Source organism: Vulpes vulpes, chromosome X, assembly GCF_048418805.1.
Source record: "Vulpes vulpes isolate BD-2025 chromosome X, VulVul3, whole genome shotgun sequence".
Classification (NCBI taxonomy): Eukaryota; Metazoa; Chordata; class Mammalia; order Carnivora; family Canidae; genus Vulpes; species Vulpes vulpes.
The window spans coordinates 45,409,518-45,433,545 of NC_132796.1; the positions used below are offsets into that span (position 1 = coordinate 45,409,518).

Below are 24,028 nucleotides of genomic sequence, written 5' to 3' on the forward strand. Positions count from 1 at the left end.
TACACCCTCACTTTCAAGCTGAAGGTGTCTTTGGTTCTAAAATGAGTCTCTTGTAGGCAGCATATCAGTGGGTCTTATTTTTTTTATTTATTCTGATATCTTATACCCTATGTCTTATGATTGGAGTATTTAGTGCATTTACATTCAGAGTAATTGTTGAAAGACATGAATTAAGCACCATTGTATTATCTGTAAAATTGCTATTTCTATAGCTATCTCTGTTCCTTTGTGTTCTTTGTTACTTTAGGGCTCTCTCCCCACTCAAACTATCCCTTTTAATATTTGTTGCAGGGCTGATTTAGTTTTAGTGTTTAGAGAGAGAGTTGAGCAAGTCAGGGAAGGGGCATAGGGAGAGAATCTTCAAGCAGACTTCCCACTTATCTTGGAGCCTGACTTGCAGGTCAGTCTCACAACCTATGAGCCATGACCTAAGCCAAAACCAAGAGTTGGACTCTTAACTGACTGAGCCACCCAGTCCCCACTTGTCTTAGAACCTCTTTAACTCTTTTATTCTGAATTATAATCTTGCTGGATTAAGTATTCTTAGCTGCATATTTTACCCACTTAGCACATATTTTACCCACTTAGCAATTTCCTTCCACTGCTTTCTGGTCTGCCAGGTCTCCATGAACAACTCTGTTGGTAACCTTATGTGTTTACCCTTGTAGATTAAGGACCTTTTGCCCCTTACTGCTTTCAGAATTATCTGTCTTTGTATTTTGTAAGTTTCACTATAATATGTCATGGTGTCAACCTGTTTTTGTTGATTTTGAGGGGAGTTCTCTGTGCCTCTTGTGCTCAAGTGCTTGTTTCTTTCCCCAGATTAGGGAAGTTCTCAGCTATAATTTTTTCAAATTAACCTTTTGCACCCTTTTCCCACTCTTCTTCTTCTGGGACTCCTATGATACAAATATTCTTGTGCTATTTGGAAATGCTGAGTTCCCTAAGCCTACCTTTATGATCTACTAGTTTTCTTTGCCTTTTTTAAGCTTCATTATTTTCCATAATTGTATCTTTTATATCACCTATTCTTTCCTCTGCTTCTTCAATCCTCTTTGTGATTATATCCAGTCTGTTTTGCATCTCAGTTATAGCATTTTTCATTTCAGCTTGACTAGTTTTTAGGCCCTTTGTCTCTGTAGCAAGGATTTCTCTTGTGTCTTCTATGCTTTTTATTCAAGCCCAGATAGTAATATTATGAGCATGAGCGTTCTAAATTCTTGTTCAGATATATTGCCTACATCTGTTTTTAGTAAGTCCCTGACTGTAATTTCTTCTTGAACTTCGTTTTGAGGAGAGCTCCTCCATCTTGTCATTTTGGTTACATTTCTGTCTTTTGCATGTTATGAAAGCTTCTTTTGTTTCCTGCACCTGAGAGTAATGCTATATTTAAAAAGCAGCCATACAATGTCCAGGGCTTGGCACTTCAGAAAGTGTTTCTGATATATGCTGTGTGCACACTGATGTTTTGGCTGTCCTTTCCTGCTGGTCAGTCCTCTGCAGAGTTCCTCCTTGTTTGCAGTGGGGAACATTTGAACCTTTAGGTATGCTTTGATTTTTGTTGTTGTTGTTGTTGTTTTTGTTGAAATAAACCTGTCATACTATCTCCCTCGAACTGTAGAAATCTTTCTTCCAATACTCAGATCAGTTCCTTGGGTGTCCCAAGGGATATGATTTCCATAAATATGTGTTCAAGGAATGAGGAAAGCCCATGGTCCCTGTACTTCACCACCATCTTAACTCCTCCCCCACCATCATTGCCATCTGGCTTCTAATGTGACTAAGAAGTCTATAGTCAGTCTAATTGTTGTTTACCTTCCCTAAGACTGCTATTAAGATCTTTTATCTTCATTGCTTTCATGTTCCACTCAGATATATCTGAACATTTTTTTCATTTATTTTGTTTATGATTAGTTAGACTTCCTAAATTTGAGAATTGGGATTCTTCCTCAATTCTAGAAACCCTCAGACATTCTGTCTTTATCCTTTTTTCATGTTTCCTAACTTCTTATTTTTTATGTCTTTGCTGCCTTCTGAGTAATTTCTTCAGCTCTATCTTCCAAATCACTATTTCCTAAGTTGTATCTAAACTTTTGTTTACTCAATCCATTTAGTTTTCAATTTTAATAAATGCATTTTTCATTTATACAAATTCTATTATGTTTATTTCAAATCTACATCATATATTTAATAGCATTTTACTTCTTCCTCAGATTTTTATTCCATCTTTTATTTCTTTATAAATTTCAAACATATTTATTTTGTATTGTGGATCCTTTATCTTAAGTTTTTAAGGTTCTCCTCTCATTGTTTCTGTTTATTTTCACTTGTGATAGCTTATTTCCCTTGCATGTTATGTGAGCTACAGTTTGGCAAATTTTGTATATAAGAATTCTGCACAGACTAAGTTGAGAGGATCCAGAGATAATTTCCCTTTGCTTCTTCCAGACACTTCTGGTAACTAATGACTTAAAATTGCTTTTTATTAAACCCCCATCTTAGCATTTTCTAAAACACATGAATATTGTAAATCTGAACCACAAACCCACCTGATGGTAGGCTTGTGGTTAATGTATTATTATAGGAAGATTTTCCTATTTTTCCACTGAGAGGCAGATAAATGTCATTGTTTCCTTTTGCCTGTGGATATATATTTCTAGTTTACACTTCTACTAAGGATGTAGCCCTTTGAAGGTCTCAGATTTGTGTGAAAAGTTCAGTCCCAATTCTCCACCTTGCAAACATCTAAGGTATTGCCTTCTGTCTCTATAAGGTTTTAAAATCTCAAGCCTCTCATTTACTGTGATTGATAAATGCCCCCAAGGCAACATCCACTTACCCCTCTCTATCTTTATTTTTATTCCAAGTTTTTCTCCATTTTGGAACCCTACATTCATGTTGCCTTTATTTTTTTGAGAGTACGGCAGGCCAAACATTTATTTTATCTAGCTTTTCTAGGAATTTTATATTGAGAAGTTTTATTATTGTTGTTATTTAGTCCACTGTATTGAATGCTCCCATTTAGTAGATGAGAAACTAAGACACTAAAAATGAATTGCATGACTTAACATCATACTACTGGGTCAAAAACAGCTGTGCCGGAACCAACTTTTCCTGATTCCTAGTCCTGAGTTGTTCTCTGAGCAAATCTCCTCATCTACCTTTTTTTACCCAAAATTTCTGTCATTCTTAGTCCTATGAAGATCTGGTTCAGCGTCTGGAGCCAGTTATAATGGAGCTAGAACGGCAGGAAAATGTACTGGTGATCTGCCACCAGGCTGTCATGCGATGCCTCCTTGCCTACTTCCTGGATAAGAGCTCAGGTACCACACTCCTCTCTGTTCCTGGCACAGGAAGCTGGATAAGATTTGGGATCCTGACACCAGCTGTCTGTAGTTTATATCTTAGTATCTAAGAGCACAGCATCTAGAACAAAAATTCTTGAGTTCAAATTCTTGCTCTGTCACATACTAGCTTTGGCAAATTACTTAAGCCTCTCTGACCTCAATTTCCTCATCTGTAAAATGGGGAGAACAATAATGATGTTTAAATAACATATGTAAAGAGTTTAGGACAGTTCATGACACACAGTATGGGCTATATAGGTGTTAGCTGTTACTAATATTAGTATTATTCTGAGTTAATGTTTTCAAAGCCAGCCTTAACAGTATGTATCAACCTGAAAAGGCTGAGGGTACTTTTCTGAAACATGCTGTCATCAGATGGTAATGGGACCTTTTGTTGCCTCCTGACCCTGATTATAGACTTCTGTCTTTGCTGTGGGGATGATTTCTCCCAAGATAGTGATATTTTAATTTTATTTTTTAAACGATGATTTCTTTCTTAAAAGATATCTAGATATTGTAGTTTACAAAGTATCTATAGGCTGACAACATTTACTGAACTGCAACCTAGGGCAGGGAACCTGGCAAAGGACTGTTATGTCACTCTTTGGCATGATAGTTCATTTCTGATGTGGATGCTGAAGTATTGGCATCTCCAGGATACTGTGAGGGTATGTATGGACCTTGCAAATTTATATTTGAAAGTTATATTGTGCAATGTCCTGCAGACTTGAATCTTCTGTACTATGCTAGTTTCCAAATAAAGAGTATTTGGATATGGAGTCATCCAAATTGAAACCCAGGGAACTTGAGAACTTGACATTGGACAAGTCATTTCTTCTGCCTGGTCCTCAATCTCCTCACTGGAAAAGGTGATGGGTTTGGGGTGAGGGTTCTTGTGCTACTAAATTTCTGATAACTTCCCATCTCTATTGTTCAGTACTATCTTTGAGACTGTGAGGCAAGCACTGTAACCCCGACTGTGCAGATGAGGAAATGGAAGCTCTGAGAGATGAAGGAACTTGCCCAAGTTTACAGGGCTCAGAGAGTAAGGGAGGGGTGTCAATCTCAGGTACTTTCCAGAGGACCTCCCTCACAGATATGCATAGATTGAAGGAAGAGCACATGTACCTGTTATTCTCACACCACTTTAAACACTTCCTGATTATTCATGAACAGGTCACACCAGCTGCTCCCAGTTGCCCTGAGAGCTTGCCCAGGCAGTGCTGGGTACATGCTTTTACCCGTATTAGTCAGTGAGGAAACACTTGGATCCCAGAGAGATGATGTGACAGGGAAACCAGACCCATAGGACCTCAGAGCTGGGGCACCCGCAGAGTACATCTAACCCAATTTTGTGCTGGGAGAGGTAGGAACTCTGAGGGCCAGAGAAAGAAAAGGCTGGGCCAAGGTAACTTGTCCAGGTGGTGGCAGAGCTAAGTCAGAGACCTCAGGCAAGTCACTTGCCTTCTCTGAGTCCATTTTGTTATGTGCGCCATGTGGATCAGTAACCCCTGTAGAGTATTGGCAAAGATAGAATGAGATCTTGTACCCAAAGCACTGGGCCCCCAGGGCCTGACAATTATGATGACAAAGATGAGGAGGAGGAGCAAGATGGATGCCCAGGATATCGCCAACCTAATGTCTCAGGAATCCAGGAGTGTAGTGGCAGCCTTAAAAGCCCAGGATGAACCTTGAGGGCAGGGAAGCCATGTGAGGTTTGGTTCTGGCTCATTGAAGGAAGATGGGAAGTGGTAAGGGCACTCTGGGTGGGTGAGAGGGCTGTTGTTGGAGAGTAGTGAGAGCTGGGAGTGTCACTCCCACAACCCTATGAGCCCCTCCAAGGCAGTGGCAGCTGGCTGCAGGGGGCAGAGCATGCATTTAGCCTCAGAGGGTCTTAGGTTCAAGTCCCAGTGCTGCTGCTTCCTGACTGTGACATGGGACAAGTGTCCTCTCAGAGCCTTAGTTCTTCATCCATGGAATGGGCCTGATCATTTCTTCCTCTCAGAGATGTCTAATAAATGAAAACCTAGGCACATTTAATAAATGGTATGTGAATATTCAAAACAACTTTATGAATAATAAACAGTCAACAACTGGAAACAAGTGAATAGAGAAATGCCTATTGACAAGTGTGAGAGGAGTCAGAGAATGCAGGCCTGGGCTGGAGAGAAAATTGTGGGAGCTGCCAAGGTACATGTACACCTATTCAAGGGCCCTGGTACATAGCAAGGTCTCAGAAAATACTTGCCAGGACAAAGTTGTGGGCCTTCATACTAAAAGAGCCTGTGGAAGGCCTGAGGCTGAGGGCAGGAGGAAGGTCTGCCTTGGTTTCATGTTTGCCCTGTGAGTGAAGAGATAGGCCACATCCCAGATGACCATCCTGTCCCTCCTGGGGAACTCACAGTCTTTCCATGTTCCCCAAGGTCCTCCTTCCTCTCTGCTCTAAAGGACACCCTTCTGCATTCTTCCTTACTACCCGCACTGCTCACAGAGTGGGGGAGTGTAACCCTAATGAAGCTGACCATAAGGAAAGGGGTATGGCAGAGGAGGCCTGAGGAATGGTACCCTCCCCAGTACCCTTTCTCTGATGGCTACTTTATCCTCCTTTCCAGATGAACTGCCATATCTCAAGTGTCCTTTGCACACAGTGCTTAAACTCACACCTGTGGCTTATGGTGAGTGCCTCCACCCTCATCTGTGGAAAGACACATAGAAGGCATGAGCATGCTTCCAGTGTATACCGTTTGGCCAAGAGAGTAATGGGGGTGGTTTCTGGGGTGGATAATTGTAAGTCCTGGTGAAATAAGAATTGGCAATAATAGGATGAAAACAGGGAAGAACTAGGATGGCCTCTAAATCCAGGAGCTGCCCTAAACTTTCTTTGGCTCTATCAAAGCACCAAGCATGGAACACTAAGCTGTAAAAGAGAAGGTACATGAAGGGGACCAGAGGAATTAGTGTAGGTCAGGACCAGATCAAAGAAAGAGCTCAAAGATTGGTCTGGTCAGTTTAGACTCTTTCTTGGGACATTAGTTTGCTATGAAATATTCATAAGCAGGGAAGAGACAGACTCAAATATCTTCTAAGGTATGAATAGGAAAGACAGTGTGCTGAAGCCCAGAGTAGGTTGTGGTCTACAGGGCTGGAGCTAAGGGGGACTTCCATAGGCATTGGGCTTCCTCTGCCAGCCCCGGGCCCCAGTGATACCACTCTCCTTTATCTTCAGGCTCCCAGAACTCCCTTGTGAACTTCCAGACCTCTGTTGATGCCATAACCATTTGTCCTCTAAATAAGTTTTTTTTAAGATTTTATTTATTTATTCATGAGAGACAGAGAGAGAGGCAGAGACACAGTCAGAGGAAGAAGCAGGCTCCTTGCAGGAAGCCCAATGCTGGACTCCATCCCCAGACCCAGGATCATGCCCTGAGACGAAGGCAAAGGCTCAACCACTGAGCCACCCAGGCATCCCTGTCCTCTAAATAAATTTTACCTGGGACTCATTGTCCCAAGGCAGTATCTCCAAGGCTTTTCCACCACTTCAGCACTTATCACAGCTTAGAAGATCTATAGGGCTCTACCACTATTATATACATTAGATTGCTGTCTCACAGAGCACAAGACTTGGGGGGAGTCCTTAGAGATCATCTATTCTCATCTCCTTCCTATTCCCATTTGAGCAACTGAGGCTCAGAGAACTCTGAGACTATTAGGGGCAGCTGAGAAGATACCTCACTGGCTTCTCTTAGATCTGGTGTCTTCCCCATACATCACTCAGCAGATCTACATTCCCTTTCCTGCAGAGCAGTCACAATCTACATGGTGTGGAGCTGGGGGTATAGGTAGTGATAGGTGAGGGAGTGAATGACACCTTGGGGAATATTTGTGCTTACCTTGGGGGCTTATGGATGGACTGGCTGTTCTTTTCTGAGGCTGCAAAGTGGAGTCCATCTACCTGAACGTGGAAGCCGTAAACACACACCGGGAGAAACCTGAGGTAGGTGAGGGGCTCTGTGGCCTAAGTTGGCACATGGTGAAAGCACCCACCTGCACAGAAAGGCTGGCCCAATCCCACAGAGCTTGCGTGTCTCGTACCAACAGGTAGAATAACCAGCACCAAAAAATGCAGGAACTGTGGCCCCGGCCTGAGGTGCCATTGAGAGGCAGGGCTACAGCAATGCCTACCCAAAAGTCCTCAAGTTGAGATTCCCCAGAGGCTTGCCTGAGAAAAGTGTAAGGATCAAGGCCTGGCTGAAGGAGGAGAGCCTGGCAGTGAGAACAAGAGGCAGGGAAGGGGCTGGGGCTCTACAGTGCTGGCTCCTTCCTATTAATCCTGGGCTCTCTCCTCTCAGAATGTGGACATCACCCGAGAACCTGAAGAAGCCCTGGACACTGTCCCTGCCCACTATTGAGCCCTTTCCAAGAAGTGAAACTGCCTTTGCTCTCATTGTCTCACACCTTTAAGAGCTGCTATCCTTGTACTTCCTTTACCTTAAGACCCTGGACTTGGCCTCACTGAAAGAGCCTTGCTTCCAGTGAAGAAGCCCTCAGCAGCTTCGAAACACATCTTGATTTCTAGCTACAACCAAGGAGGTGTCTAGCTCTGAATGAAACTTTTTCTAAGTTAATAAATCCTTATTAATAATAAAGACTTCTCTTGCTGCTTACAAAAGAGGAGAGGAAGGCATTGTGAGGTTTCCCCTACAAGATCTTCTTAAGATCCCAACCTTGTGAAGTGCCTCTGGTGTTGTGGGGTGTGGAATGGATGAGGGTTTACTGAAGGGAAGGGTTCTGGGGTAGCAACTCTAAAAGTGAGGGAGGAGATATGTCTCTGTGAGGACCTATGGCCTCATTTCTTGGTGGGCAGCATAGCTGAGGACCTGACACCTTCATTCCTACACTCAGAAGAATTTGTACCTAGACCACAGTGTTCCTCTCTTCTCCAACTCCTGCTGCCATCCTGAATGATTTCACTGTCCATACAAATGATCCAAATAATAATCTGCCCTCCAAGTCCCCTGACCCCTCAAAACAATGATCATTTCCCCGTTAGCCATCTACTCTATAGATCATCTAGACACCCCACACCCAGTATGACTTCTTAAATACAAGGATCTCACTATCTGACCACTGGCCCCCAGTCCTTACAACTCTCTGTGTCATCTTCAGGATCCCTAGAAACATGCCTCCCACATAGTAGGCATGTGTATAGTATTTCCTGAATGAACAAGATTTGTTCTTGTACTGCATCAAGAGTATGATCCTTTTATTCCTCAATTGTCTTCCAATCTATCATCTTTTCCTCCTCATTGTTCCTCCATCCCTAGACAGCTTGAATCCTATGTTCCATTTCTTTAGCCACTCTCCATGCACCTAGGTATCAGCAACCCAGGGATAAAGAGACAGACTCATGTACTCACTGCCTTGATTCCTTTGTTCTTCCATCATAGCCACCAGCAAGCCCCAAACCTTGTATCACCTTTTTCATATCACCTTTTTTGGGAAGATCTACTGTTTGAAACAAACCTACATTTATCTGCTTCCATAGCCACCCTTAAATCCTATTCAAAGTCAGGGTCACTCTCTATTCCCTGGCACTCTATCCCATCCCACCTTCTCAGGCATGGGCTACTTCAGTCCATTCTTGACTATTATAGAATATCAACCCCCTTATTGGCTTTTGCCCCTACACTCTGCAACATGTTCAGATCCCTCTTTCCTATCTCAAGAAAACCCTCCCTTGTTCCTGTGTCTACCTCTATTCTTATACAGCCTATCTCTCTATTCTTATACAAATGTCTCAAAATGGATCTATATTTACTGTCCAAAACCCTCTCCCTCTGCCTTCTATTCCAGGCTTTCCCTCTATATCTTCATTCAAGCTATAATCCCCTTGTCTGCTATACTTTCTCCAGGTCTCTATCCCATTGAAATAATATTTTTGTTTTAGCCTAAAGCTGTAGCCCCCCTTCTCTGAAGAGCTACACTGATCTCTAGTTCTTCTAGGAACCTGAAATATTACTCACAACAAGCACATTAAAAAACATAAAAAACTCCAATTCATTTTGCAAATTTAATGTAACTCTGATACCAAAATATGATAACACACAATAAGCAAACAATAAAGCAGGATCTGCAAACAGATTTTTCATAGTGTGTCATCCTCAGCTGATTGATAATGTCTGTTTATACTGCTGTGTGGACAAAGATCCCAAGGATGTACCTTGGCTCCTTGGGAAGAACTGCTGGAATTCATTAGCTGTATCTGCAAACCTGGGAAATAAAGCTAAAAGCAACACCAAACAGGAACACATTTTAGCACCAAATATACTGTTTCCTCATACTTCCTTCATTGTCCTCATCTCCCTACCCAAACCTCCCCCTTTGGGGTTTCTTATAACATTTCCCAGTTCTTATACCCATCCCCATGGGCCATGGCTGAGCAAATGTTGTAATTACCTGAAACCTCACTAGCCATAGGAGAAGCTACAGGCACCAAGTCTGGTGGCTCCACCACTAAAGGCGGCACCATTTCTCAGTCCACCGCCAAAGCCAGCACTACTGCTTGGTCCACTGCTGAAGCCAACACCTGTGCTTGGTCCACTGCTTAAGCCAGTGATAGAACTGGGTCCACAATTGAAGCTGGTGCTGGTGCAGGGTTCGCCAATAAAGCCAGTGCTGGTGTTGGAACCACTGCCAAAGCCAATGACGGTACTTGGTCCTCTGTTGAAGCTGTTATTAGGGCCAGCACCAAAACCATCACTGATGCTGAGGCCACCACTAAAGCCAGCACTTGTTCCAAGTGTGCTGCTAAAACCAGCATTGGTGCCCAGTCCATCACCAAAGCTATCATTTGAGATCAGTCCACCACCAAAGCCAGCACCGGTGTTCAGTTCACTACTGAAGATAGCACTGGTGCCTAGTCCACTACGAAAGCCAGCACTGGTGCTCAGCCCACCATGAAATCCAGCATTGATGCTTAACCCATTGCCAAAGATGAAACCAGCAGCGGTACTGGATCCATCACCAAAACTAGCACTGGTAGCACCACTAAAGCAGGTGATAGTGCTAGGAGGGCCACCAAAGCATAGGTTGGTGTTAGACATACTGCCAAAGCAGAGGCTGGTGCTGGGAATTCCACCAAAGCCAATGCTGGTACTGGGAGCAATGCCAGAGTCAGTAGTGGTGCTAAGCGCCCCACTGAAGTCAGCATTGGTGCTGAACATACTGCCAAACCCAGAGACGGTGCTGGGTGCACTGCTAAAGCTAGCACTAGTGCTGACAGCACTGCTAAAACCAGCACTGGTGCTGAATGCACCACCAAAGCTGGCACAAGTGCTGGAAGAGCCACCAAAGCAGATGCTGGTGCTTAGTGTACCACCAAAGTCAGTGCTGGTGCTGGAAGAGCCACCAAAGGAGACACTGGTGCTGAGTACTCCATCAAAACCAGTGCTAGGAGAGCCACTAAAGCAGAAACTGGTATTAAGTGTGCCACCAAAGCTGGCACCAGAGCTGGGAGAGAAACCAAAGCAGACACTAGTGCTCAGTATGCCACCAAATCCAGTCCTGATGCTAAGTGCACCACTAAAGACTGAACTGGTTCTGGGCATGCTGCCAAATCTGCTGGTAGTAAGTGCACCATTGAAGCCAGTGGTGGTGCTGAGTGTGCCTTCAAAGCCAGAGCTGGCTCCACCACTGAAACTGGGACTGGTGCTAAGTGAGACACTGAAACTAGAGCTGACCCCACCACCAAAGGTGGCACTGGTACAAGGTATGCCACTAAAGCTAATGCAGGCTTCACTGTTGAAACTAGAGCTGGTACTGGCTGCACCACCCAAACTAGTGCTAGTGCTGGGTGTACCACTAAAGCAAATGCTGGCTGTACTGCTGAAGCTGGAACTGGTCCTGGGTGTACCACCAAAGCTAATGCCAGCTCTGCCACCAAAGCCACCACTGGGTCTGGGCGTAGCACTGAAGCTAATGCTAGCATTATCACTGAAGGTAACCCTGATGCTAGCTCCTCTGTTGAAGTCGATGTTGGTGCTGGCTTCAGCATTTTCTTGGGCTCTGGTCTCAATTTCAAATGAAAATCTGTTCCAGGACTGAGCATTATCACCTAACTCTTCCTTTGTTAGGCAGTCGATAGCTATGTCATCCCAATTCCAGGGCCCAGCCACAGCTTCTTCTCCAATCCTCATCTGGGCTCTTGCCTCAGCCCTTGCCTCAGCCTCAGCCACAGCCGCAGCTGCAGCTTGCACTTCCATCTCTACTGCCTGGTACTAAACAGCCCAGTCTTTGATGTCTTTCTTCTGCACCTGAAATGGGAATGATAATCAATATAAGGACAATAATATTTGTAACTATGTATTAATTACATACTATGGGCTTTGTATAAAACCAATAGCAGCAGTATTTTTTTTAATTCTTAGTTTTCTGAGGCTCTATCATGGGTCAGTCCTGAGATCCAGTTTCAGCTCTGATAACTAAGGTGTTGTGTGACTTTGGACAAGTTACTTAACCTCACTGAGAAGATGGGAAATGATAAAAGAGTATGTTATGGATTGAATGTTTGTGTCCCCCCACAAGTTCATAAGTTAATGCACCAGCTCCCAATGTGACTATATTTGGAGATTGGGCCTTAATGGAAGTAGAGTTAAATGAGGTCATAATGGTGGGGCCCTGGTCAAATAAGATTAGTGTTTTTATAAAAGGCCCTTTCTCTACTGTGTGAGAACACAGCAGGAAAACATTCATCTGCAAGCCAGAGGGAGAGGTTTCTTCAGAAACCGATCCTGCTGGACCTTAATCTGGGGCTTTCAGCCTCCAGAACTGTGAGAAAATAAATTTCTGTTGTTTAAGTCACCCAGTCTGTAGTATTTTGTTATGACAATGCAAGAAGACTAACACAAAGTATGAAAAAAGAATGAAACAATGTAAACTTTATGTTCAGCAGCATTCTCAGACATCAGTGAAGTTCCATATGTTTATATACTAATTGCAGGCTGCCCTGTACCTGACCACCCTTGCACATAGTCTTCCCCAGCAAGGGACAGCCAGTATCCTTAATATTACAAGTCAGGGAAGCTCTCCTATTACCTTGCATGAAAACTTGAGGACTTTCATCTTGCTAGTCTCATGGTAAGAGTGCAAGCCCCAGAATTCATATTCAGGTGATCTGCTGTTAGGGACCCTCTTGTACTCCAGGTACCTTAGAGAATGGAAATGAAACTTGCTTCTAACCAAACAAATCTATTGTGCAACCAATGGCACCAGGTGGCAAGCCCCTTCAAATACTAAACTCAACTCCTACAGAAGGATTTCTAATACCCTCCTTCCCTACACTCACTCCCAAACACAGTTTGTGGCATTGGTCTCCAATATTGAGTCATTTCCTTTTGGACTTGTGCAAGATTGTCACTTGATGCTTCATAGAAGGCACGTATAGGGCATGATGTCACAGGAAGGCCAAAGTACCTTGAAACCTGTGAGGAGTAAGCCCAAGTTCCTGTTGGGTGTGTTGTAAACAGAGGAGCCATTCTTCAGGTACCCTGCTCTGAGCACACCCCAAAGCAAGGGCCTTGTCTTTAGTTTAGCCCAATCCTGGAACTGTCCACTCATGGGAATTGTGGACAGGACTCAGTTCTAGGTCATAGGATGCCCATACTGCATCTAAAGCTAGTGTAATAAAAGAGTTGATTAGAACCAGAGCACACACTCAGAACACTTCAGGGCCAGACAAAGCCTCCAAATGCCACTTACTCCTGCTTCACAAATTCGTCTGGGATGAGCTTCCTTATTTCCCCAAAGAGAGAGTGCCTCACCCTGACCATGGGAAAAAATAACCCATAAACAGAGAAGAAAACTTCCCATATGAGGGAAGAGGCATTTCTCAACATGGAAGAGACCTCTCTAGCACATACAGCAGTCCCAGTGAAGCCAGAAAAGTAGTGAACACACAGTCACTAGAAACAGTAAGTTGAAGCCAGATGGTTCTTTGTCAGGAATACCCCTAAAGTTCTATCTTCTATCTCAGTTTGGAATGACATAGGGGTGGGAAAGTGCAGAGAGTTCAGGACCATTTACCCGTCCACCCAGGTCAGAACCCTGGACCCTCTACCCAGTCCAGAATCCCGTTCCCACACCACCAGACCACCAAGCTGATGCAATCCTGGGACCATCCTCTCTTGCCAAACAACAACACGGACAGCAAGCACTGAGAGAGCCCAATCATACCCAGGGCGCAGCCCCAGCTTGCGCAGCACCTCCCAGATGACAGCTGCAAAGGGAGGCAAGAGGAGACAGGAACAGAAAATGAACATGTGGAATTCCAACTGTGGCCACCCATTCAGCTACATGCCCAGTCACTCGCCCTTACTGGACCGATTTCCATTCATAAAGATGATGCTAAGAAGCACCATGAGGAGACCTAGCTTTGGCGAATCCTTAGCCCTAGGGAAATAACAGGGTAGAGAGAAGATTTATGTCCAGCAGCCATCTGCAAAAAACATATCAGCCAGCTCACTAGGCTACCCTCTCCCAGATTCCTCACACATGACAGAATTCTTCCCAGTCTATACTTCAAGGTCTATGTGACACTGAGCAAGGCACTTAGACTCTTGAGTCTCAGTCTCCTGTTAAGTAGAATGGCAAAATCCAATGCTCCTCTGTCTCAGGTTGCCAAAAGGATAGAAGAATGCCTATCAACCTGGAACAACCTAGGCACCCAGCTAATGTGAGTCCTTTCTTTCTCTCCCAAACTGACCCCCCTGCTCCAAGAGAATTCTAGATGTAGCCCCAGTGATGCTCCGATCCTTCAAGCATCATGATTCACCCATAACAGGAAGAACCACTCTACCAAAGCCAGTAGGAAGAGACAGGCAACAACAGGTCTGCTTTTCCTGGAAGCTTCTGTATAAACAGAAAACAAGACAGTAGGAATGCACTTCTCCAGGCTTCTATACTATTTAGTCAATCATAATCAAGTACCACTACCATCTGCAGGGTTCCAACTATGTGATGAAGCTTAAACAGGGGCTTTTTAGGCCCTGACTTTCTGCCTCTCCAAGGAGATATGGGGAGAGATGACAGGGATGGGGTAGTGCCATAGACAGAAGCAGAGCCTCCCTCCCACCCCAACCTTTTCCCAGCTTACATTCCCAGTATGCCTGCAGAGAATTCCTGAATGCTGATGAGAATATGCAAGCTACTTTGCTTATCAATTTCTTTCAGATTGACTCAAAACATCTGCCAAGTAAAAATATAGCCTGTGAGATCACAAAATTCAACCTAGGCATCAGTGAGCTTCCTGAGCATCCCACAGTTCCCTGTGTAGCTAGAGTTTTGAGTGTATGTGAGAAATCAGTGAGATAATGCAGGTAAAGCACTTAGCTAAGTGGTCACCACTACAGAAAACAGGTAAGAAATGTACTATTATCAGCATCACCTTTGTAATTAGTGGGAATCTAGGGAGATAGAGAATGGAGAGTGAAATGGAGAGGTGACCATCTAAAATGCATTACAGGACACATCCAGCATCAGACAGAACTAACTTGGGAGGTTTGAGTCCTACCTGTGTTTTACCACTGGCTTCCAGTGTGACCCTGGGCTAGTCTATGTTCCTACTTATGCCACTGTTTGCCCAACTGCATAGTAATGGGGATAGAAAGTCTCTTTGAAAATTATATGGTCTCATTCATTTGGGGAATATAAAAAATAGTGAAAGGGAATAAAGGGGAAAGGAGAAAAAATAAGTGGGAAATATCAGAAAGGGAGACAGAACATGAAAGACTCCTAACTCTGGGAAACGAACTAGGGGTGGTGGAAAGGGAGGTGGGGGGGGGTGAGGGTGACTGGATGGCGGGCACTGAGGTGGGCACTTGACGGGATGAGCACTGGGTGTTATTCTGTATGTTGACAAATTGAACACCAATAAAAAATAAATTTATTAAAAAAAAGAAAGTCTCTTTGGCCTATCCCAGAAGGGTCATGTATGTCTTTGTTGAGTCAGGGCTTCCCCATTGTGCCCATCCCACAGGGCTGCCCCTTCACCTTCTCCAGAGCGTAGCTTGCTCGTTCAATGATCTCTGGGAAATATTCATCATATTCTTGGATGACATCCTTCAGCATGTCTGTAGGAAGGGAGAGGTGGGAGCAGACAGGCTGTGCGGGGGCCACAGATCTGCAGCCCTTTTGCCAGCTTGTGGGGTCAGTGCAGTCTGAGTCCTGAACTGTGTTAATGGGAGATGCCAGCCATATCAGAATGTGAAGAGTAAGGGAGGATATATGAGAGAACAAAAAGGCTATAAAAGTAAATGGTTACCCCAGAGCAGAGGAGGGAGTGGAGTGGAGAGGAGATTTCAGGGAGAAGAGTTGGTATGACTCTACTTGAGCACTTGATGGGGATCTTTGGTCCTTAATCAACAGGTATTTCACCAACTTATTTGCCTGGGAGAAGATGAATACATGGGGATAACTCAATATGTTTTTAGAAAACTTGGAAGAATGACAGAAAAGAGGGAAGGTAAAGAAGAAAAGAGACTGGGCAGAATTGGATTCTTACCCTTTCTTGCAAAATGGCCACGTTTCAGGCTGGCAGAGGCCTCCAGCCCCATGGGATCAACCTGTAATTACTGCCACCTCTCTCATCTCCATTCAGATGCTTTGACTACATCATCAAAAAGAAGGAAGGTCTAGAGTCACCAGATGAAAGGCTCTGTCTCCCTACCCTACCGTCTCCTGAAAATCTCCCAAACCCTTCCTATAGTGGGTTCTGACCATCCAATTGGCCACCCTGAGTCCTAGATTTGTCTTCACTATCTTCTAGCCAGGAGTTTCATTTCCCTTTCAGGACAAAAGCAACCCAAGGGCAGGACCCGGGGTTCCTCCTCTTATTTTGGCCACCACTGATTTTGCTAGATATATACCTTGGACAAATCACTTCATCTCTCTGGGACTCAGTTTTTTCATCTATAAAACTGGGATCTATGATCCCTAGATAGTAGGAGTTACTTTCAAAAAATAAAGACACAACCTGTATGACTACCCAAAAGAAAACATAGCACATGGTAACTACTATGTAAATACAAGTTGAATTATATCCAGGTTGTAGCTAAGTGTATGGATGTATTATTTCCCCACCAATCCGTGGATTGTCAGGGAGCAGGAACTATATCACGTTCTTCTCAGCATCTCTCATAGCCTATCCAAACAGAGGGACTGGCTCAGAGCAAAAAGTCTCAATAAACTTTTATAGAACAAATGAACAAACCAGGAGCATAGGAATGGAAAAGAAGTGAAGAGTTAAGAATGGTGATGTCAGAGATCTCACCTTTTGGTTCCTCTTGCCCTGGGTCCCGGTTGTAGAGACTCAACTGGGCCAGGTAGTCATCTGCCAGGGCCTGGACAGGAGCAGCAACCTGAGTCTCAAGAGCACTTATGTTGGTCTTAAAAGTGGCCATCTTGGCCTGGGCCCGTTGGTCAACAATTTTAGTCTGACTTTCGGCTGTCTGTGCTTTAGTGGCAGACATATGAGCCCTGGACCCTCTCTTGACCTGAAAGGTGGCTGCTAGGGCTTGGTTTGTAACCATTTGAGCAGCAGATGGAGCCTGAGAGACCTCATAGGCAGAATTTGGGCTTCTATTGGCAGCCTTCTTGCCCCTGAATTTTGGGGGCCAGATAGCTGCTGCGGAGGCCTCAGTCTGCCTGGTAGCTGTCTTGGTATTTGGGGCCTCTAGGAGTTCAGTGTCAGTATTTTGGGGCCTCTAGGAGTTCAGTGTCAGTATTCGGGGCCTTTAGGAGTTCAGTGTCAGTATTTAACAGTTGCCTTCTTCACTTTGGAGGTTTTATTAGATCTGATGTTGGCTGCTGTGGCATGGGTAGTGGCTGCCTCATTAGTAAGTTGGCCTTGGGTGGTAGCTGAGTGGGTGGTGGTTGGAGCCAATGAGATATCAATAGTACTAGTTATGGCCTTATCAGCAGCCTTCTTAGCTTTGGAAACTTCTGTAGGCTTAGTGGAGGCTGTCAAGACCTGGGAGTTGGCTGACCCACTGGTAACTGAAACCTGGATAGCCTGCAGGATGTCTGGTATAGAGCCTGTAAGAGTGCCTTGATCTGTGTAGTGACACTCTGCTTACCAGTTGGAGATTGAGAGCTTTGGGTTGTCTTAGCAGTAATTCTCTTTGTCTTACTGGCTTTCTTAGGCTGAGCAGTGACTACAGAAGCCTGAGTATTGGCTGCTTCAGTGGTAGCTGAAGCCTGGTTGATCTGGGGGATGATAGGCAGATTTAAAGACTGCAAAGTTTATCCATTCATCTTTCGATGGACACCGAGGCTCCTTCCACAGTTTGGCTATTGTGGACATTGCTGCTATAAACATCGGGGTGCAGGTGTCCCGGCGTTTCATTGGTTTATGTATACAATGGAATATTACTCAGCCATTAGAAACGACAGATACCCACCATTTGCTTCGACGTGAATGGAACTGGAGGGTATTATGCTGAGTGAAATAAGTCAATCGGAGGACAAACATTATATGGCCTCATTCATTTGGGGGAAAATAAATAATAATGAAAGGGAATAAAGGGGAAAGGAGAGAAAATAAGTGGGAAATATCAGAAAGGGAGACAGAACATGAGAGACTCCTAACTCTGGGAAACGAACTAGGGGTGGTGGAAAGGGAGGTGGGTGGGAGGTGGGGGTGACTGGGTGACGGGCACTGAGGTGGGCACCTGACGGGATGAGCACTGGGTGTTATTCTATATGTTGGCAAATCGAACACCAATAAAAAATAAATTTATAAAAAAAGAAACTAAAAAAATAATAATAAATAAAGACTGCAAAGTTACTTTAGGCTTGTTAGTGGCAATCACATTGGCAGATGAGATTGTATGGGCAGCATGTATGGTCTTTGTAACAGCCTTAATGGGAGCATTCTTGATCTTGCTTTTCTTAGGCGGGTCAGCAACTGGTAGGTCCATGGCCAGAGAGTCCTTGGTTGCCGCCAAGAGGGTATTGCATCAGCAAAACACTGTCCTCTTCTGTGGTCTCAATCTGTATATCTGGAGGGAAGTGAAGCCCCAGGCTCCCAGGGGAAAAGGAGGGGGACCTACACACTTAGAATTATGATCTGCTGAACCATCTGGCCTCCCTACAGTGCACCCTTTCCACAAAGGCCTCCTCTTCCTCTGAGCAGTGATTGAAGGGGGGGATAAAGGAAAAGGGAGGGAGCAGAAGATAAAGTCAGACAGGTTTTTCTCTCCTCCTTCATCTTTCAGGGAAAGACTGATACAGGATAGGCTAGGAAATTCTTCAACTACAGAGTAGTAAGGGGCTCAAGACCAATAAATGAACTCAGGACTGGGCAGATGGCCTGGTGAGAATACAGAGATGCCTCACTTGGAATGGGAGAATCCTATAATTGTGGTCATTTCTCCTATCCATTTTTCTGAAAGGCCGAGTAACAACTAAGCCTGAGGGGAAGGGGCCTGAGTTAGGGGAGAATGAGGAGAGCAAGATTCACCAGACCTCTCGCTTATCCTGAGGGAAGAGGGAGCTTATCCAGCTTTGGCCCCCAAACGCTTCAACTATTGGGTTCTCATACCTAGAAACCCAGACCACCTATCCAAACCCTAGCTCATTTGCCTCTGAGATACGACAAGGCAGTTCTACAACCCCACCCCTTCATTTTAGACACGACCCTACTGCAGCTTAATAGTGCACATGCGTGCCAGCTGGAGTAAATGAGCTTTGGAGGTCCGGAAAGGCTGATAATCTCAATCCCACAGACGCCTCTGCTCTCAGAGCAGCAGAACAGCTCGGACAAGCCCTTGACCCACTCTTCCTAGCTGCAACGTATTTCGATCCAGCCCTTCCCCCAACACCAGCTGGCTCCCACTGCAGTACTGCTTTGCACTGCCCCTTCCCTAAAATCACCCATCTCTACTCTTCCACACAGACACGCACCACCCCTTCCTGATAGGCCCCCCTGCCCCCTTCTTTTTTTCCCCTTTTAATTTTTTAATATAAATTTATGTTTTACTGGTGTTCAATTTGCCAACATACAGCATAACACCCAGTGCTCATCCCATCAAGTGCCCCGCTCAGTGCCTGTCGCCCAGTCACCTCCACCCCCTGCCCACCTCCCCTTCCACCACCCCTAGATCGTTTCCAAGAGTTAGGAGTCTCTCATGTTCTGTCTCCCTTTCTGATATTTCCCACTCATTTTTCTCCTTTCCCCTTTATTCCCTTTCACTATTTTTTATATTCCCCAAATGAATGAGACCATATAATGTTTGTCTTTCTCCAATTGACTTATTTCACTCAGCATAATACCCTCCAGTTCCATCCACGTCGAAGCAAATGGTGGGTATTTGTCATTTCTAATGGCTGAGTAATATTCCATCGTATACATAAACCACATCTTCCTTATCCGTTTATCTTTAGGTGAACACTGAGGCTCCTTCCACAGTTTGGCTATTGTGGACATTGCTGCTAGAAACATCGGGGAGCAGGTGTCCCGGTGTTTCATTGCATCTGTATCTTTGAGGTAAATCCCCAGCAGTGCAATTGCTGGGTCACAGGGCAGATCAATTTTTTACTCTTTGAGGAACCTCCACACAGTTTTCCACAGTGGCTGCACCAGTTCACAATACCACCAACAGTGCAAGAGGGTTCCCCTTTCTCCACATACTCTCTAACATTTCTGGTTTCCTGCCTTGTTCATTTTCCCCATTCTCACTGGTGTGAGGCGGTATCTCATTGTGGTTTTGATTTGTATTTCCCTGATGGCAAGAGATGCTGACCATTTTCTCATGTGCTTGTTGGCCATGTCTATGTCTTCCTCTGTGAGATTTCCCTTCATGTCTTTTGCCCATTTTATGATTGGATTGTTTGTTTCTTTGCTGTTGAGTTGAATAAGTTCTTTATAGATCTTGGAAACTAACCCTTTATCTGATAGGTCATTTGCAAATATCTTCTCCCACTCTGTAGGTTGTCTTGTAGTTTTGCTGACTGTTTCTTTTGCTGTGCAAAAGCTTCTTATCTTGATGGAAGTCCCAATAGTTCATTTTTGCTTTTGGTTCCCTTGACTTCATGGAGGTATCTTGCAAGAAGTTGCTGTGGCCAAGTTCAAAAAGGGTTTTGCTTGTGTTCTCCTCTAGGATTTTGATGGAATCTTGTCTCACATTTAGATCTTTCATCCATTTTGAGTTTATCTTTGTGTATGGTGAAAGAGAGTGGTCTAGTTTTGTTCTTCTGCATGTGGATGTCCAATTTTCCCAGCACCATTTATTGAAGAGACTGTCTTTCTTCCAGTGGATAGTCTTTCCTCCTTTGTCAAATATTAGTTGACCATAAAGTTGAGGGTCCACTTCTGGATTCTCTATTCTGTTCCATTGATCTATGTGTCTGTTGTTTGTGCCAGTACCACACTGTCTTGATGACCACAGCTTTGTAGTACAACAAGAAATCTGGCATTGTGATGCCCCCAGCTATGGTTTTCTTTTTTAAAATTCCCCTGGCTATTCGGGGTCTTTTCTGATTCCACACAAATCTTAAACTAATTTGTTCCAACTCTCTGAAGAAAGTCCCCAAAACTTACCTAGATAACTTTCAAATCATTCAAATCCCTATACTGATAGGGATTGCATTAAATGTGTAAATTGCCCTGGGTAACATTGACATTTTCACAATATTAATTCTGCCAATCCATGAGCATGGAATATTTTTCCATCTCTTTGTGTCCTCCTCAATTTCTTTCAGAAGTGTTCTGTACTTTTTAGGGTATAGATCCTTTACGTCTTTGGTTAGGTTTATTCCTTGGTATCTTATGCTTTTGGGTGCAATTGTAAATGGGATTGACTCCTTAATTTCTCTTTCTTCAGTCTCATTGTTAGTGTAGAGAAATGCCACTGACGTTGGGCATTGATTTTGCATCTTGCCACACTGCCAATTTGCTGTATGAGTTCTAGCAATCTTGGGGTGGAGTCTTTTGGGTTTTCTATATAGAGTATCATGTCATCGGTGAAGAGGGATAGTTTGACTTCTTCTTTGCCAATTTGAATGCCTTTTATTTCTTTTTGTTGTCTGGTTGCTGAGGCTAGGACTTCTAGTACTATGTTGAATAACCCTGCCCCCTTCTGCAGTACTTCTCAGCCCCTCCCTTTCCCTAAGATGCCTGTTCCCTCCTCTCTCCTGTGCATTCCTGCACTGTCCATTCCCCAAACCGCTCCCCCACTTCATGTTTGCAAGTGACTGCTCCCGCCCTTTCTGCGACAATACCCTACCCACAAACCCAGTGGTATTACGCTTTTGTGTAATAGGTTGGTCCCAAATAGTACCAGGTTCTTTCCCTTCCCTTTTCAAACTAGCACCTAGCTCCTCTTTCCTTCTGGCTAAGCCTGGTCACTTTCACTATTCAAAGGGATTCTGCTGCTCATTTCTGGGTCCTGATCCCTACTTTCTGTGACCCAGTGCGGACCCAGTCCCCTTTTACCAGTCTACCGGATTCCTGCCATAGCTTATCTCCCTCCCAAATTGGGTCCTGCTCCTTTCTTTTACTGCCTGAACTATTGCTTTATCTTCCCACAGTCCAAACCGGGTCTGCATCCCTCCTTTCTGTGGCCGGAACAGAGACCAGATCTCTCCATTATAAGGCCCAAAGGGGATTCTGCCCCCTCTATCTCCCGTACGAACAGGTCCAAGCACCTCTAAACCCGATCACATTAATGCAGTTAGCTCCTGAACATGCAGCAGGTTTTCTTCAACTTAGGGTGTGTGGAGTCAAGCACATTGAAGCCATTGCCCAGAGGATCCCACAGGGTCTTCACTGAAGCTGGGCACCGTAGCTCACCTGTCCTCTGGAATCCAGAAGGCATCTGCTCTCTCCAAACCTCTCCTTAGTTTTGAGCTTGTTGGCTTTCCCTCCCCAGCCAGAAGTGGTCCTGCCTTTTTCCACCTCCAGATGGGCCTCCTTCCCTGCCTGTCAACCTCCTCCTTCACTCTCCACTTTCAGCGTTCTCTTCTTTGTGTGGTCTCTTTTCTGGTTACTACCTCTTATTCAGTACTTGCTCTCTCCAGCTCCCCATTTGATTTATCTATCACCCACCCTGTACCCCCATTCCTATTTGATTCCTCTATTCACCCTAAGAGGACTGTGCTTCTCTGAGCTCCCAAATCCCTTCCTGCAGCCCTTCTGCCAACACTAATTAGAGTGTGTTGTCCTGTGTATGAGGTCTCTCTCCCCAGGAGCTGTTCTGAGGACCATGTCATAATCCTTTCCCTCTCTCAAGTATGACCAGATTAAGACATTTAGAGGCTCTAAACAGGAAGAGATAGGGTGCTCCCACACCATATGCCATTCAGAATTAAAACAGTAAAGGTAAGAAAGTCTACCAATGTGTTCTTTTTTCTTATCCCTGATGACTATATTGATGCTTTCAATGAATATCAACTTATCTGAAAAATTTTATTGGGGCAACATTCCACCATTACTGGTGTGCTAAGCAAGTACTCAGACTCTCGTGAAATCGATCACTGCTCCCCAGTGCAGCAAATAGTTCTCCTTGGACATTTATTTATTGTACTCAATCCTTAATTATACGTTAAGCACACAGCTGTGTCAAGGTGCTCACTGGATGTGGGCAAACACAAGTAGGATAGAATACCTGTCCTTAAGGAACTCAAATATATTCTTTTTTTTATATTCCTTTTTTAATGTAGTTTAAAATAAGTTATTTTTAAGATTTTATTTTAATTCCAGTTACTTAACATACAGTGTGATGTTAGCTTCAGGCATATAATATGTGATTCAACACTTCCATACATCACCCTGTGCTCATCACAACAGGTGCACTCAGGAGGGGGCAAGATGGCGGAAGAGTAGGGTCCTCAAGTCACCCATTCCCCAAAACTTACCTAGATAACTTTCAAATCATTCTGAAAACCTACAAATTCGGTCTGAGATTTAAAGAGAGAATAGCTGGAATGCTACAGTGAGAAGAGTTCGCACTTCTATCAAGGTAGGAAGACGGAAAAAAAAAAAGAAATAAAAAAGCATCCAAGGGGGAGGGGCCCCACGAGGAGCTGGGCTAAGGCCACGCGGAAGTGCCCCCAGGACAGGAAAGCCCCGGCCCAGAGAAGCAGGAGCTTTACCAATCTTCCCGGATGGAATGGCGCTGGCAGGGAGATTGAGGAGGACCCCAGGAGGGCGGGGATGCCCTCAGGCTCCCAGGGGCACTAACAGAGGAACTGCGCCCAAGGGGAGATGGCAACACACTGCAGCGGGGCTCCCTAAAGGGCTGCAGCGCCCCGGGGGCCGGGAGCAGCTCAGGCGGAGGCTTGGGCAGAGGCGAGGCTCCGAGCGGAGGGGGCTGCGTGCCCCGAGAGCGTGATTCCTGCGGGAGCGTGATTCCAGGGGTGCATCCCCAGAGCCCAGGGCACTGGGGGACACAGCCCAAGATCCTTATCTCCCCCCGGGACAGGCAGTGGCCGGGAAGACACAGGACAGTGAGGACGCTCCTACCGCTGGGTGGCCCCGAGCTGTGCAGATCAGCGCCCCCGCCCTCAGAGCATCCAGGCCCCTGCGGACTGAGAGCTGTGGTAGTTACTGCGGGAGCTGACTCTAGGACTGGAGAGCTGGCTGCCTCACAGGATAAATAACCCCCACTGAGCCTCACAGTGGTCTCACA

At 44.9% G+C, this 24,028-nt stretch overlaps 2 protein-coding genes and 1 non-coding gene across 8 annotated transcripts in view; 1 reads left to right on the plus strand and 2 right to left on the minus strand.

Moving 5' to 3' along the window:
* Window positions 1–7,993, plus strand: part of PFKFB1 (6-phosphofructo-2-kinase/fructose-2,6-biphosphatase 1) — an 81,181-nt gene extending 73,188 nt beyond the window's left edge. For all 6 annotated transcript variants that reach the window (XM_072744901.1, XM_072744902.1, XM_072744905.1 and 3 more), the window contains 4 exons: window positions 3,194–3,323; window positions 5,960–6,022; window positions 7,277–7,341; window positions 7,697–7,993. In XM_072744901.1, the coding sequence (XP_072601002.1) occupies window positions 3,194–3,323; window positions 5,960–6,022; window positions 7,277–7,341; window positions 7,697–7,756 (318 nt within the window). In that variant the 3' untranslated portion in view covers window positions 7,757–7,993. The remainder of the gene's footprint in view (window positions 1–3,193; window positions 3,324–5,959; window positions 6,023–7,276; window positions 7,342–7,696) is intronic.
* Window positions 7,994–8,371: 378 nt separating this feature from the next.
* TRO (trophinin) lies at window positions 8,372–21,856 on the minus strand. The gene is given in 17 exon segments (XM_025989083.2): window positions 8,372–11,659; window positions 12,441–12,552; window positions 13,104–13,166; window positions 13,578–13,620; window positions 13,714–13,793; window positions 14,497–14,588; window positions 15,393–15,472; window positions 15,729–15,752; window positions 15,755–15,788; window positions 15,904–16,008; window positions 16,672–16,705; window positions 16,707–17,104; window positions 17,161–17,429; window positions 17,432–17,654; window positions 18,188–18,355; window positions 18,357–18,447; window positions 21,843–21,856. Coding segments are annotated over 17 exon segments (3,675 nt in total). The 3' UTR covers window positions 8,372–9,814.
* On the minus strand, window positions 12,782–12,910 carry LOC112912380 (small nucleolar RNA SNORA11). The gene has a single exon (XR_003233494.1). It is a non-coding gene; the product is annotated as a small nucleolar RNA SNORA11 (small nucleolar RNA).
* Window positions 21,857–24,028: the final 2,172 nt, after the last annotated feature.